The 15161-nt window shown below is 29.9% G+C and overlaps 4 protein-coding genes across 5 annotated transcripts; 2 read left to right on the forward strand and 2 right to left on the reverse strand.

Annotated features, from left to right (window-relative positions):
- Positions 1–258: 258 nt before the first annotated feature.
- LOC132906522 (SOSS complex subunit C) lies at positions 259–1524 on the forward strand. 2 transcript variants are annotated; one of them, XM_060958783.1, is made up of 4 exons: positions 259–627; positions 747–874; positions 943–1064; positions 1148–1524. In XM_060958783.1, the coding sequence occupies exons 2-4, from the start codon at positions 847–849 to the stop codon at positions 1301–1303; spliced, it is 306 nt and encodes a 101-aa protein (XP_060814766.1). In that variant the 5' UTR covers positions 259–627; positions 747–846; the 3' UTR covers positions 1304–1524. The 2 variants fall into 2 exon arrangements, with proteins under 2 accessions (XP_060814766.1, XP_060814767.1); XM_060958784.1 differs by having other exon boundaries at positions 259–500.
- On the forward strand, positions 1466–2194 carry LOC132906519 (rRNA N6-adenosine-methyltransferase Mettl5). Its single transcript, XM_060958779.1, has 2 exons — positions 1466–1812; positions 1883–2194. Exons 1-2 carry the CDS (start codon positions 1473–1475, stop codon positions 2173–2175), a joined length of 633 nt encoding a protein of 210 aa, XP_060814762.1. The 5' UTR covers positions 1466–1472; the 3' UTR covers positions 2176–2194.
- Positions 2183–4546, reverse strand: LOC132906509 (putative aldehyde dehydrogenase family 7 member A1 homolog). Its single transcript, XM_060958759.1, has 9 exons — positions 4391–4546; positions 4042–4258; positions 3776–3963; positions 3491–3690; positions 3299–3414; positions 3078–3206; positions 2890–2999; positions 2500–2760; positions 2183–2423 (listed from the first exon to the last, which is right to left on the reverse strand). The coding sequence occupies exons 1-9, from the start codon at positions 4544–4546 to the stop codon at positions 2211–2213; spliced, it is 1590 nt and encodes a 529-aa protein (XP_060814742.1). The 3' UTR covers positions 2183–2210.
- Positions 4547–4668: 122 nt separating this feature from the next.
- Positions 4669–10055, reverse strand: LOC132906502 (exportin-6). Its single transcript, XM_060958748.1, has 16 exons — positions 9826–10055; positions 9167–9370; positions 8863–9054; positions 8617–8776; positions 8243–8499; positions 8000–8166; positions 7614–7920; positions 7441–7533; positions 7204–7372; positions 6990–7128; positions 6554–6912; positions 6160–6487; positions 5886–6083; positions 5534–5812; positions 5296–5461; positions 4669–5218 (listed from the first exon to the last, which is right to left on the reverse strand). Exons 1-16 carry the CDS (start codon positions 9826–9828, stop codon positions 5141–5143), a joined length of 3099 nt encoding a protein of 1032 aa, XP_060814731.1. The 5' UTR covers positions 9829–10055; the 3' UTR covers positions 4669–5140.
- Positions 10056–15161: the final 5106 nt, after the last annotated feature.

Below are 15161 nucleotides of genomic sequence, written 5' to 3' on the forward strand. Positions count from 1 at the left end.
TCACTAATCTTTTTCGCTCTCCGAAGGAACTCACTGATGTGAAGGAACTACGTTTCGAACATAGACTTATACAAATAGTCTGCGTGTTCTCTTAAGAACCAGTGAAGAGAACACAAGAGTGAGAGGGCAATATTCTGGGTTGTAATTCGGGGTATCAGTTTCTGTCTCTAGTGGGTATTTTGGTGGGAAAAGAAACGAGCGCGATCGTATCACTGATATATATATTCTATGGATACGAGATTCGGTGAAGCAAATTGATCATAGCCATAGTAGCTTTGGCATGAAGCGCCACTGTTGTTTGCCCAGTGTATTTCATTCCTCTCTATTACTGATACCAGTGTCCTCTATATTCATTTTCCCTCGCACCACTGTCTATGCATACCAATCCGATATAAATATACGCACACAAAATCAAACGTGACAATACCTTACTATATAGAATATAGTTAGAGATTATCGAAGGCACGTAAATATTTTACAAGCAACAAACTTTTGACATTGTAAATAATTGTATGTCAATAAAGAAGTAGATAAGTAGTTATAATATCGATAATGGCAGTTAAAGTATTGGTATAGAACTTCGTTTAAAGATATTTTTTAGGAGTTTTATGTTTTGAAGAGGTTAAGGTAACGCAAAATGATCAACAATGAAAGTATTAGCATGATGGCGAAATTATAAACTGCCAGCAAAAATTTATTCAAATTTAATATCCCTTTGCTAAATGCGTCTTTTATATACTTTTTAGGTAAGATTTAATAATAAATTATATCTATCGCATCGTCAACGGCACATTGTCGCATTAATCGGCGACGTAACCTATTTCCAATTTAAAAAACGAAACTTTGATGGCTTTTTCTCAATCAAATTCGAGAGGTAATACTATTTATAATTATTTTTTTTCAATAAAATTGATATTAGATCTTTATCCTCACTGATTGTAGAATTACAGAATAGAAAAATCTTAGAAGAATTGCAATTAAAAAAACAATTGCTTTTAAAGCAAGGTGTAGCACCAACATTGAATACATCATTAGCTGTTACATCAACAGGTCCTTCTAATTTGGTAAATATATATTTTATATATCATATTTGTTTAGAACGACTGATAAATTATATATTTGCTTCTTAATAATCTGTATTCATTAGCCTCCTACACAGACCTCTGATGGTGTTGTAATGAATGCATCCCAAAGAGCTGCTTTACATAATGCACATGCAGCATCATCAGGTTACTTTGTAACACAGGATTCTTCCTTTGGCAATCTTATTTTACCAGTTCTTCCAAGATTTGATGCTAAATAAAAAAATTAAATCGCAGTTTCAAATCATAAGTAATAAATAATTCTACAGACTTTGAACAAGTGTGGTAAAGTGATTGTTGATATGAAATACCTCCTTCTAAGTGTACCTCTTAAAAGTAATAGAACTAAAAGTATAATACTGGGTGACAATTGATGATTAAACAAAGAAAATGGCTAGCATTACACTTCGCTGTTTAGAGGAATATTTGCAAGAATTAGAAACATTTGAGAAGCCAAAAATATTGCTTGAACAATATTCTACTAGTGCTCATATAGCAGCACGCATGTTGTACTATGCTCAAGAACAATTTGATGAAATACAAGGACGAGCAGTTGCTGACTTAGGTTGTGGGTGTGGTCACTTATCAATTGGAGCAAAAATGCTTGAAGCAAGTCATGTGACTGGTTTTGAAATAGATTCTGATGCACTTGACATTCTCTTTAGAAATTGCAATGATCTAGAATTATATGTGGAAACTGTACAGTGTGATATACTACAATATCTACCAGGTATAGATGTATGAATATGTAAAACTCTTTTTTAAAAGTAAAAATCTTTATATTATATACAATTTTACAGGGAGATTCGAGAAATTCTTTGATACAGTTATTATGAATCCACCTTTTGGTACCAAACATAATACAGGCATAGATATGAAATTTTTGGAAATCGCGACTAAATTAGCATCAAATTCTGTGTATTCGTTACACAAAACAAGCACACGTAATTACGTTCTTCGAAAAGCTGCACAGTATGGAGCTAAAGGCAAAGTTGTTGCAGAAGTGAAATTTGATATACCACGATCATATAAGTTTCATAAACAATGCTCTGTAGACATTGAGACGGATTTGATACGATTTGAATTAAATTAATAAAATATTTTCATGACACTGATTGTATATTCTAATTACTCGAATTTCAAGCCTTGAGCCAATGGCATTTCATTTCCACAATTGACAGTTACAGTCGAACGTCGCATATAATTCTTCCATGCATCGCTTCCACTCTCGCGTCCACCACCTGTAGCTTTCTCTCCTCCAAATGCTCCACCTATCTCTGCTCCACTAGTTCCAATATTAATATTTACTATCCCACAGTCAGAGCCATGTGCAGACATCCACTACAAAATATTTATGTTTCAATATTTTGAGACATATATAATGCAATATATAGTAAGGATATAGTTATATCCTTACCTGGTACGTATTTCCTATATCCTTGGTAAATAGAGTACTACTTAATCCTTGTTGTACATCATTGTTAATAGCAATAGCATCTTCTAAAGAATTTACTTCAAAAATATATACAATTGGTGCAAAAGTCTCTCTTTGAACAATTTCAGCTTTAGGTGGTAAACCAGTAATAATGGTTGGTTCAACATAAAAGCCAACTCTGTTTATCTGTTTTCCACCAAATTCAATTCTCCCTCCATTTTGTAAAGCACTATTTATTGCTTGCTATAAATGATTGTTAATTATATTATCAGTTGATTATTTGTAGTTTTGTATTTTTATATTTTATATTTGTTAAATCATTTGTAAATCATATTAATAATTGATTTCATGATATTAACACAATACTTGTACCTTATATTTATCTAATATTTGTTGATTGTGTAATGGTCCATACAAAACATTATCATCTAAAGGATCTCCTACTCGTTCCAAAATACTCTTATATCCCGCTTTCAATTTTTCTATTAAATTTACACATTATCTTTTTATTAAATGCTTGCTGTAATTAGAGTTAATTAAACTAAAGTATAAAACTTTACCTAAAAATTCATCTTTTATCTTGTTGTGAAGAATTACTCTTCTAGTGCTGGTACATCTCTGTCCAGCTGTTGCTGCAGAGGAAAATACTACTGCCCTAACTGCCATTTCTAGATCTGCATCTGGAGCAACTATTACCAAAGGTAATAAATTAAATTAAATTTAATATACTGTAATCATGTGATAAAGATATAATTATTGCTATTAGTATTGCTTAATTTACCTATTGTTGCGTTGTTGCCTCCTAGTTCTAACAATGATCTTCCGAATCGTTGCTGAACTTTAACAGCTACGTTTCTACCAACTTCAGTACTTCCGGTAAATGAAACTAGAGGTACACTATAAATAATAATAGTAATTGCATTGATTATGATATTACAAAAATTTACTAAGGTTTAAATATATTACATCTTACCGCGTGTCGTTAACTATAGTTTCACCAACATCTGATCCACCTGTTATCATACATGCAACCGAACCTGGTACACCATTTCGTTCTAATACTCCTGCAATTATTTTTGTAGTTGCAATAGAAGTCAGTGGAGTAGTAGGTGCACCTTTCCAAACAACTGTATTTCCGCACACCATTGCTATAGCAGTGTTCCAACCATATACCTAGAATATTTTTTTTTCTTAATTCTAATTTCTTTTTTTTTTTTTTTTATTTACCAATCATTTTATTATTTCAAATTGTGCTTACTGCAACAGGGAAGTTATATGCAGAAATAACTCCAACTACTCCAAGAGGATTCCACTTCTCAAAAATTACATGATATTTCCTTTCTGAAGGAAATATACTACCAGGGAGCATTCTAGATAAGCCAACAGCATAGTCACATATGTCAATAAATTCCTGAACTTCGCCAATACCTTCTGGCAATATTTTGCCTGCAATGTCATATATTATAATATTAAAATAAAGTTACAATATTAAAAAGTAGAATTTTGTGGATAAACAAAGCATACCCATTTCTAAAGACACTAATTGTCCTAGTGGTTTTAAATTATTTCGTAGTTCTCCTCCTATTTGCCGCATTATTTCGCCTCTTCTAGGAGCTGGCAGTGATGCCCACTGAGGCCATGCTTTACGAGCTTCTGCAATAGCATTACTTGCTTCTTGAGGTGTTGATGTTCGAACTTTTGCTATTACTTTACCAGTTGCTGGTGAAACTGATTCTATTACCTGCATTGTATCATTAATAAAACCATTTCTTGTATATTGTAATTGGTATAACTTTAATTACTATTAACTAAATCAATAATATTAATTAAATTAAAAGTTATACGATATGATTAAATAAACAGAAAAGAATACTTTGCCAGATCCTCCCCATCGTCCATCATAAAGACCCGGATTCTCGGTTGTAAGGCCTAACTGCTTTAAGAATCCATATTTTGGATCTGTTACTAACTGCCTTACTTTCTGTAATTGAGGAATGTAGATGCTATTTCTTGACAACGCACGGATCATTGTTAGATATTTACAACTAACTCTTTAATCTTCAGGCCGCAATATAAAAAGACTCCGGGTTATCAAAACAACCGCTTATCGACAAAAAGAGAAGGGGTATGATAAGCTTAAATACCAGTAAATATCACAAAAAATTGGAATTGAGTTTAACGTTCATACATGTTACAAAATAATTACAATGCTAGTATGACATTAATATACAATGTTTTTTTAAAACCTGTAATAAAAATTCTCTTGCGTATATTCAGTTCTCTAACAGGAGTATGTTTCTTCAATAAAACTTCATGAAATAGATTGAATTAGAAAGTATAAATGTAACACTTAAAATATTTAAAAAAGAGTGTTTTATCCTAATATTATAATAATGTTAGTAACATCACAAGGTGATACGGCAATGATTGCAAGGTGATACAGAATTGTAACATTAAGAAACATTCGTCTCGTTACATGTTATGATTTAAAAATGTTTGGTATATGCCACGAGACACGGGAATTTATTAAAAATGTTGCTTTTTTAAAATTTCATTACTGAAATTTTGAAACTTGTATTAAATATGTCATCGTAATGCATCTTCGCATTGAAGTGCAGCTGCTTCAGCCAGGTCGACAAAATTGATAACACCGTAAATCAGAAATTAACTGCAGTACTGATCTCGTCAAAGTCGGTTGATCCTATTAATACGTAATAAAGTCAATAAGAAAATTATTTATTAACTTACTTTCGAAGTGATTTTTCTAGTTCCACTTACCGTAGACTTATCAAAGTTTCCTAATAATGTAGCTTTTTGCATATCATCTACACCTTCACAACTTGCCAAGAATGTTGGCAAAAAATGTCCGAAAAACCATGCTATATTAACTGAAGCTAAACTATGAATAGCAGTTGCAATCTCATCCGCCAATAAATTATGGGATCTAGAAATAAATGTTTAAAATATTTTATCACTTCAAGTGAAACAAATTATAATTCAAAAATATCCCACTAACTGTTGAAATAGAACAGTGAATAACGCCATTAGAAATCTCTCGAGTAAATGAACTTTGAACACAGCTCGTTGATAAAGCCGCCACCGTACATTTAACTGTTCTAGACTTTGTAGACTTTGACGAAATATGTTAACATCCGGCTGAAGAAGAGCTTGGCCGAAAGCTTCTAAAATTGCAACTAATTCTTCCTTGTGTTCGACGGATTCCTCTTCATCAGTATGACCGAGAGTGCGTAGTATAGAAGTATTATAAAAATATTGCCATCGATGCATCAGTATACTAAAACAAATATTTAAATTTTATTATTGTTACATTAATGATTCAAATAGCCAAAATATAATTCGTATAGTACCTGTGGAAAAGTTTTAATAATACAAGTGTAGTATCTGGATATGCACTAAGATCATTCCCGACAGCAGGCCAGACTTGGCCTAAACATAGATTAGTCACTGAAGGAACAAATGCTTTAAATGCATTACTAGGTGCTGATACGACCAATATTAAGATTTCTAATAATTGATCTAATGCAGGTCCCGCGGATATATTTTCTCTGCAAATGCATCAAATATGAAAATAAAATTATATGATATAAATTAAATAAAATTGTTAAAAATGAAATGATCTACCTAGTATAAATGTGTAGCATTCCTTGAACTGCATTTTGAGTAAACTCAGGGCCTAGCTGCTGTTGTAGTACTGAAAACACTGAATGCAAGAAACTAAGCAGAATCTCGCATACGCTTTGACATCTTATCATATATGGCAATAATTCTAATATTCGATTTATAGTTGATCCCAAACACGAATGTAACATTTTTTTTATCGTTGTGGATGAGGCAGAACAGTCTTCTAGTAATTGAGTTAATGGCACTACTGTCATTGAAATGGTAGATTCCGAAGGTACAGGTTGTCCTTCTAAACCGAGAGGTGTAGATAATGTCGATATCATTGTGCCTACATGGATTGAAATCATACATGTATTATTAAGATTTATTACTTAGTAAGCATTTAATTACTTACCCAACAATCTTTCTCTAATAGATCCATCACCATGTGGTAAGACAATTGCATTTACTAATGCCCTTCTTAGTACTTTTATTGTATCAGGTTTGAGAAATGGATATGTTACCATTGAAATTAAGTTTCTAAACGTGGGTTCATCCCATAAAACAGGTTTCAACATAGCAGTGATACTTTGGAAAAGATGCGTGGCGGAATGAGTTAAATTCGCTGGTGGTGGATTGTCACAGAATGTTGTATAATCTAATGCTAAAATGCATGAATCAATACATCGTTGACATAATGATTCTTTTGTCTTTTCTGGCCTGTTGGCTATCCAATGGCACCAAGCTTGGAGTGATGCTAACAACTGTGAATGACTGGTCAACAAAACGGATTTATATAAACTGCGTTATATTAAAAATTGCATAAAAATACTTATATAAACATTACTTACACTTCTATAAGATCTATTACAATTGCAGCTGGTTGTAATGATGCTTTGTACAATTGGTTTGTCTTGGCAAATTTACAGGCATCTAATGTTTGAGACACTACTTCTTCAGCTAATGACTGGTCAATACTCTGATCATCGCCTTATTTTTTATTAAACAATTATATTGTGCTAAATCATAATCATGATATTATTATATGTATAAGAACTAACTTACCGAGGAAAAGTGAATACAATCTAGCTAACGCTTGAGTAGTAGAAGCCAAATCTCGTAAATGCGCGTGTACATTTGATGCTTCTGATTCGTTTAACAAAATAACTTGATTGTTAGCAATAACAGCACCTAATTCTCCAAACATTATTAATCCTTCCCTCCAAGAACGATACTAAAAAGGTTTTACACAATTAAAACCTGCGAATTAAATGATATATATGCAATTGATGAAAATTTTACCAATAATGTAAAAATCGGAATCGGAGAAATATCTGCTATTTTTGCCAAACACTCTATATTACATCTTAAGAAATGCTGCCACTCTGTTTCTTCCTATAATAAAAATATACAGATTAAGATAGATCTAAATTAAAAACAGGACAAATACGATTAAATTTTGTAGATTTCCTTACATTTTCGTCTAAGCTTTCTGTATCAAGATCTTTCAATGTGCGGGTATTGAGTTTAAAACTCATTTTTTGCAATACTCTCTCGGCAAGAGCTAATGATACTGGTGAGTACCGAGACTGAGTGCTTTCTAAAAGTGTAGTCCAAACATCTAAGCATCGTAGATATCCGTTTACTGTTGAGCATTGCTGAAAGGTATGATGGCACAAGACTTCTAATAACGTATTTACTGGAAATTTCGGACACGATTCAACTCTCTTCAGATGATTTGTTACAAATAATTGTAAGAACTCTGTCAGCTTTTCCATATAACTAGAAATATAATAACTTTTTCACAAATGTAATGCCTTTAGTTGTAAGAATTTGTCAGATGCATCACATCATTCAATACCTTTCATTTATAGAATCCAAACGTTCCAAAAATTGAAATAATGTAACTCCATTTTGAAATATTTCTACTAATAATCTATCGGTTACGTCGGGAGAACATAGCGGTCGATATAAAAGTTCATTTATCGTAGTCACAGCTTGTACGGCCATTTCAATCTGTTTGCCATTCTGTTAATAAAACATATGATTAATATATTTCCTAATTAAATTACAATATATTGTGATATTTGATACACAATCCTACCATTGAATCGTGATACCTGGCACAGGTAAAGATAGCATCCAGTAAATTTGTAGAGATATGTTCTGATAATTCAATCCAACTAAAGAAATGTGCTAGCACATCCAATGTTGCTATACACACTTCACTAGTTCCTGTGGCTAGCCCTTCTACGTCTAGAATAGCTCTTGCAGGTGCTACTGTTTGACCGCTAGTGGGTGATGGAGGTGGTGTAACTGTTCCAGAACGACTTTGCAATTTTGTTGCTTCTTTTAAAAGTACTATAATAAATATTTTAAAATATTTGTTAAAATATTTTAATAAATATTAAACAAAAATAATAATTACGTAGTTTTCTTTAATGAAGATAGAAATAATGTAAGATATATGAACTATACCTGTAAGAGAATCCAAAGTCAATGGTACTTGAGCACTAAGAAATCTAAATAACTCATTTTTCCTTTGTATTGGTAAATCTTCTCTTGGAGTGGCTAGTTCCTCCGAAGCTGTTCGCAAGTAAATGAGACCCAACAGTCTTGTATGCTTGTGACTTAATAACTATCAATGCATACAAGGAAATTAAAAGTTAGATCAAAACAGTTAATTGAAAACTTGAAAAGTTCAATGTTAAAATATATACAAACCTGTAAGATATTTGAATAAAAATCTGGATAGAAATGTGGCCAATCGTGCCTAGCAATATCTACAACAAGTTTGACTACTTTGTTTCTTACAAAAGGAGCTACACCTCTTTCTAATGATAATGTGTATAAAGTTGATCTTGTGAGAGCTCTGTCTTCCCATGGCAGTATTGGCCATCTTCTTCCAATTGTCGTCTACAATAATTTTCATTTCATAGCTAATTTAATTTTTTACCTTTTCTTGAATTGTGAAAATTTTACTTTACGAACAATTAAAATAATGGAATTCAATTGTGTTAGTTCATACCTCTAATGTAGATAAAGCAAACATACTGACATAATGATTGTTAGTAGAAGACAAGAAATGTAAACACGGTCTCCAGGAATCAATTTGTCCTGCGAATTCCTGGAAACTTCTTTCAATTATACGTTTTCGTTCATTTGTTGTTTCTGGAGAGAAAAATTCAGTCATCAGATGCTCCAAATTCTGCAGAGCAACTGCATCATTGTCCTGTAAATGTAATATTTACTTTGTGTTTCAGTAATGAAACAAAATATCAAAATACCAAACAAGAACTATGCTCAATATTATATATGATAGAAATTGGAAATTATGAAAATAATCTGTTGATCAGAATTTTTTAAATTTTTCTTTATGAAAGTGGAAAACATTCTCAAAATATTCCTTAGTAATTTTCCTTTATTCAGTTTAATTTAATAATTAATGATAATTTTGACAAAGGAATCTATTTATTTCCTAAATAGTAAATATTAAGAGATTTATGCGTTATTTTTAAAACCCATTAACAATATATCTGCATTTGTTTATAAAATAATTCACATTGATTATCATTCATATAATTATTTAACGATAACGTATATTTTATTTTAAAACGTACATATTTATTTTAGAACATAATATAATACGTGTGTTTAATTACATCAAACGATAATTATTTCACGTACCATGATAGCTACAGTCAAAGAGCGTGTATTGCTATAAATGCCGTATATAAATACACAAATCACACAAGGTTAGGCTCTCACTTGTCAAACGTCATGTTTGAACCAACAAAGTTATTAAATACTCGATCTCTCGATTCCTGCATGTAGGTACTTAGATACCACATGAATACATTTAGTGTACTTATATTTCTGACATGTGTGTACAAATATAAGCCATCATATACCATTACTAGATGTATATCATTACTAGATGTAGCCAATAGTAGAAAAGAATGAAAAAAGCAACCGTTTTTATTGAAGGTTCGTTTTAGAGCTTTAGTTCCTTATTTTAACCGCGAAAAATGAAGTACTTGTAATGTCACTTGAAATTTATACGATTGTTTTTATTTTATAGGATTATGTACATATAGGTAAATATATAATTCTCTATCGTATTTCTCCCTGATTTTTTCACATCTACGATATTTATTTCTATGCCTTTCTTTCGTATTCCGTAACTTCATATTCCTTTTCTATTTTATACATATTGCTGTTTTGTATAAATATTTATATATATCCGGTTAGAAACCGATATTTGTTCTTTACTTAGTAAAAAATAGATAACTCAAACAGTATCTCCAAAAAAGGAAGTATAAACATAGCCGAGATATGCATATCTATCGCATAAACAGATCTATTACACAACGTATCACATAGTTGTGCAGTATGTAGTTGGTGAAATTGAAAAAATGACGTCTTTGATTAAATTATTAAGCAATAATATCGATTGAAATAACTTTGCCGAGAATTGTTTTGAACTTTACACTGCAGGTCATCTCTGATATTTAAAATTATTTATAAAATATGTATTGCGTTACGTGAGAAGTGAAATATAAGATAAATTATATGCGATTCTAGAACCTGTTTTCCGAATTATATACTATACAAAATTTTGTTAAATTAAATGCAAGCAGATATTGATCTAGTCTTTATCTTTACTTACGTAGAAAAATGTAAATTAGTGTCATATAATCTAAAGACTACGTAATTTCCGTCTCCATAACTTCTGATTTTAACGATTCAGGAGAATTCTATCTAATTCAGGAAATTTTGATATTTGATTAATGTTCTATTTATTTATTTTAATTACCATCTAAGTATGTATGTATAAACATACATATGTACGTTTGTATTTATCGAAAATGTTATCTTATCATTTTTGTGTCTCGCGCGACATTACCGACTCGGTGTTGAGAAAGACTGTAGCGCCAGTGAAATGATGGCAAACGATAAAATGTGTAATTACATATAGCGACATTACGATATTTGATTATTATTGATATAATTTTGTGCCATCAATCTATTGAAATATGTCATATCAATCTATAATCTATAAGATTTAACGTGACAGTAGGAAAAGAAGAAAAAGTGTCATCAACTAAAGATTGAAATCAACAGGTTTTAGATTTATTTTTACATTGTCAAATATTTCTATGATTTCCGGGTGTACAGAAATGTAGAAATAGGGGAAGCCATGAAATGCAATACCTTTTTGTGCTTCACAATTTTGGAGATTTAGGTGAGTGATCGAATATAATTATGAAATTTCAAATTAGTATCGTAATCGAAATAAAGAATTCTATATGTCTATAATAGTTGTCATCTTTATACATATTGAATGAATAAACAGTTTATTGAAATGGTAATTCTGAGCAGGAGCTATTCTGCTCTTAACTTTTCAATGTGATCTGCCCGCGCTGTTTCATCTCCGAAATTATTAATAACGTGAAAGTTATGCTTATCTCTTTTATTCTTACTTTGATTACTTTGAATATTTGTCGAATTCAGTTTATCGTACTTTTTTTAAATTCTATCAAACAAAACAACATATGTATATGTTTATATAACTTAATTAAAATAATCTTTAACATAACCTTATACATGAAAGTAAAACAGAGATGCTCGCGTTGAAGCAAATTGGATTTATATAGATATTTAGTTCGAGAGATTTCGAAAATAACTGTTAACGATATATCCCTAAAATTGTTAAGTTGAAGAAATGTTTAATAATTTCAATTAAGTTACTTCTATCATACATGAGATATAAAATTATTTAAGATTAAGAATGTTAAAGTTATAGAAAATTTTTAAGTTTAGTCACATCACCTTTATTTGCGTAAATTTCGGTTATTCATCGATAGCTCGAACTGATTGCTTGTCGATATGAAAAAAAGCAAAAGAACTAAAAAGGTATTTGATAGAAATAGCTAGGATAGAAAGAAAACCATACTGCGCTACGCGGTTAATTTCGTTCATAGTCTGCTTTTGCGGTTAAAATATAAATCAAGTTCAGTTTATACCTTGGGATATCCTCAACGTTCGCAGGATAATTGATTTGTTACCATACGTGGTTTATTCTCTGGATAATATTAGTCGAATATTCATTGCTTAATGTGAATGAAATGTGACGTGCAGATGAATGAACAGTATATACATATATTAATATTAAAAGATTTATAAGTGTTATTATAAGGTTGGGATATTATTATTGGTAAAATACACACAAATGTTATAGACCATTTTTCTCGAAAGTAAAGTTTCATATGATAAACAGAGTTATTTTCTTATTTTAATTTTCTTTGAAATATAAGATTGGATCGCTATTCGTAATATAAGTACAAGTCAATCGTTTTATTTTGTTTCAAAAGTAAAGCTTTATACGATAAAAAGTTATTTTCTCATTTTAACTTGTTCTATAAAATCTCCATAAAATCTCTTGCACTGCTCTTGTATAGTAATAAAGCAATGATATTGAAATTTTATACTAAAGTGAAGAAAAGAATATTTTATATATTACATATATTATATATTTAATTAATATTTATATTCCAAAGAATATTTTTCTCTCTTTGTATATGCTCCAAGGTAAATAATATTGTAGAAGATAAATAGAAATCATGTATTAATTATTTATCAATTACTTATTAATTGTTTTTCTGTTTGCAAGAAAATATATGTTCATTTATCATGATTTTCTGTTATTAATTCGTATTATAATTTATATTATCGACAAATTTCAAAGTAATTATTTATTGGTAAATCGACAGCGAATGTTTTATTCATTTTCTTATTCATTCGTAAATTAATGCTGTTACGCAATATATGAGTTCTGAACAAAGATATCTATGTACGATTATTGAATAATAAATTCACTCACTTTTCAATAATGTATTACATATAGGTATATAAACATTTTAGAAATAAGATTGAAGTAATTTCAAGTAACTTAAAAAATTGAATTTCATTAAATTTTAATTTTAGATAACTTAAAAACTTTAATTTTTTATTTTAAATAACATACACATCTGTTTTATTTTGAGATACGAGAGAAATCGTTATAATTTTATTTATAATACCTATGTAATTGTATTATTATTTAGAAATTTCACGAGAGTTCATTAGAAGGTTTATGAAATATAAAAGTATGCGTTCAAAAAATTGTGTATAAGGATACAAGCTGTTTTAAAAAGATAGGATATTTAGCATACGTATTAACGGCAGATGTAAAAGAAAGTAGAAACAAAAACTGGGATTTTATATGAATTTATAATTACTCTAACTGTAATTGCATACACTGTTATGAGAGTGCAAACTTTTCGAGAAATTTTTGGGTCGAATGTAGAAGAGGAACATTTTGTAGCTATTTTCTCATTATTTTAAAAGTATATCGTTAAATGGAGAACGTTAAGAATATTATAAAACTTATGAATACCATCCAATGAAAATTGTAAGAAATATTCATACAAGTCAGCGATCCTTTTTGTACCATTCGGTAATTTTAGTTATAAATAAAGTTAGAAATTTCTCTGTTACGAAATATTCTCATTAAAAATATAGATTGAAATATGTCATATCGTATTAAAGACGGGGCTAAAAGTAATTATCAAAAGCATTTACAACGTATAATACATATCCATCTATATTGTATAAACATACGCGACGTACGTTTATGCTTAAATAGTGCACGGTCAATAGTATACTAGCTTTTAAAACAAAACATGTTAAGTTTCGTTAAATATTCTCCAGTTTCAATTTCAACATCAAAATCTAATTTGAATATTCAAAACTATGAATATCGAAATTTGTCTTGTGATAATTCTAATGATGTTATTGTATTGTCATAAGTGCTTCTCGTTTACATTATACCGATTATGTAAACAGTGGAAAGCTTGAATTATTGAAATTTGAACTAATGCATGCTCTAATTAGTGCTATTAAAATGTACTCGTAGTTGATTAATCGATATCATTATTTTATTAATCTTCAAAATTTTTGCTGTTAAAGACTAAAAAAAATACGTGATTTTAATTTAAATTGAATTTTCGAAACACACATTGGCAAACAGTGGCATGCACATATTATCTTTGCACATTATGCAGATAGCGAGTATATGTACAAAGGAAACCTTATCAGAGTTATATCCAAACGTCGTCTACATCAGTGTGCTATTATTCGCCTAATCGTTGTCTCCGTAATACACATGTTCCTCTTGAAAATTGAGTTTCACACGTCGAACTAATTTAATCTTTTTATTCTTTCATTTTTCATTCTAAAGTTTAGTCAGCTGTATTTTCAGGGCAAACAGTTGAATCATTAACTATCATTCGTTTTTCAAATAAAAAAGTTCTTTAAAGGTCACTGTAATTATTAATTCAGACGTAACTAATATTAAGAAATGGAAATTGAAACTGACGTAATTTTCTTATCTTCACTTTATTAAAAATCTTGAACTGAAATTAACAGAATTTATTAATTCATTACTTCATTCTATTGATTCTTTCTCAATTTTATATGAAACGGATTTTAAATGGAACAATGTAGATGAGTAAATTAAATAAAGTATGTATCGTCATAAAAGCAGGTGTAAAATTACATTTTATAGCAAAAGTATTGACTTTGTGACCTACATATGGTGTCCTATATTGATTTAGGCATATGTCGATATATGTCAATACCTCGATGAGTACTATAAGCTTCCAGAGCTTTTAACGTCTTTTTTTTTTTTAATACGTCGTATAATATCTAACACGTATAGTAAAGAATATTTAATTTATGTTTTAAAAGGATAAAGTCAAAAAATGTCTCTTTTATATGTTTTCCTAACGTATTTTACTATCAAAAATAGAACAAAGGTCGCATATACGCATAAGCTATAGATTTTTCCCTTTCTCAAAAACTGTTTTACTAATCTCTATTAAAAAGTTGTAATGAAAATTCAAAATATAAAATAAATGATGGTTAATGGATTCATTTTTAATGCGATACAAGGCAAGAATATGTACATAAATAACGTATGC

The sequence above is a fragment of the Bombus pascuorum genome, chromosome 4 (assembly GCF_905332965.1).
Source record: "Bombus pascuorum chromosome 4, iyBomPasc1.1, whole genome shotgun sequence".
Taxonomy (NCBI): Eukaryota; Metazoa; Arthropoda; class Insecta; order Hymenoptera; family Apidae; genus Bombus; species Bombus pascuorum.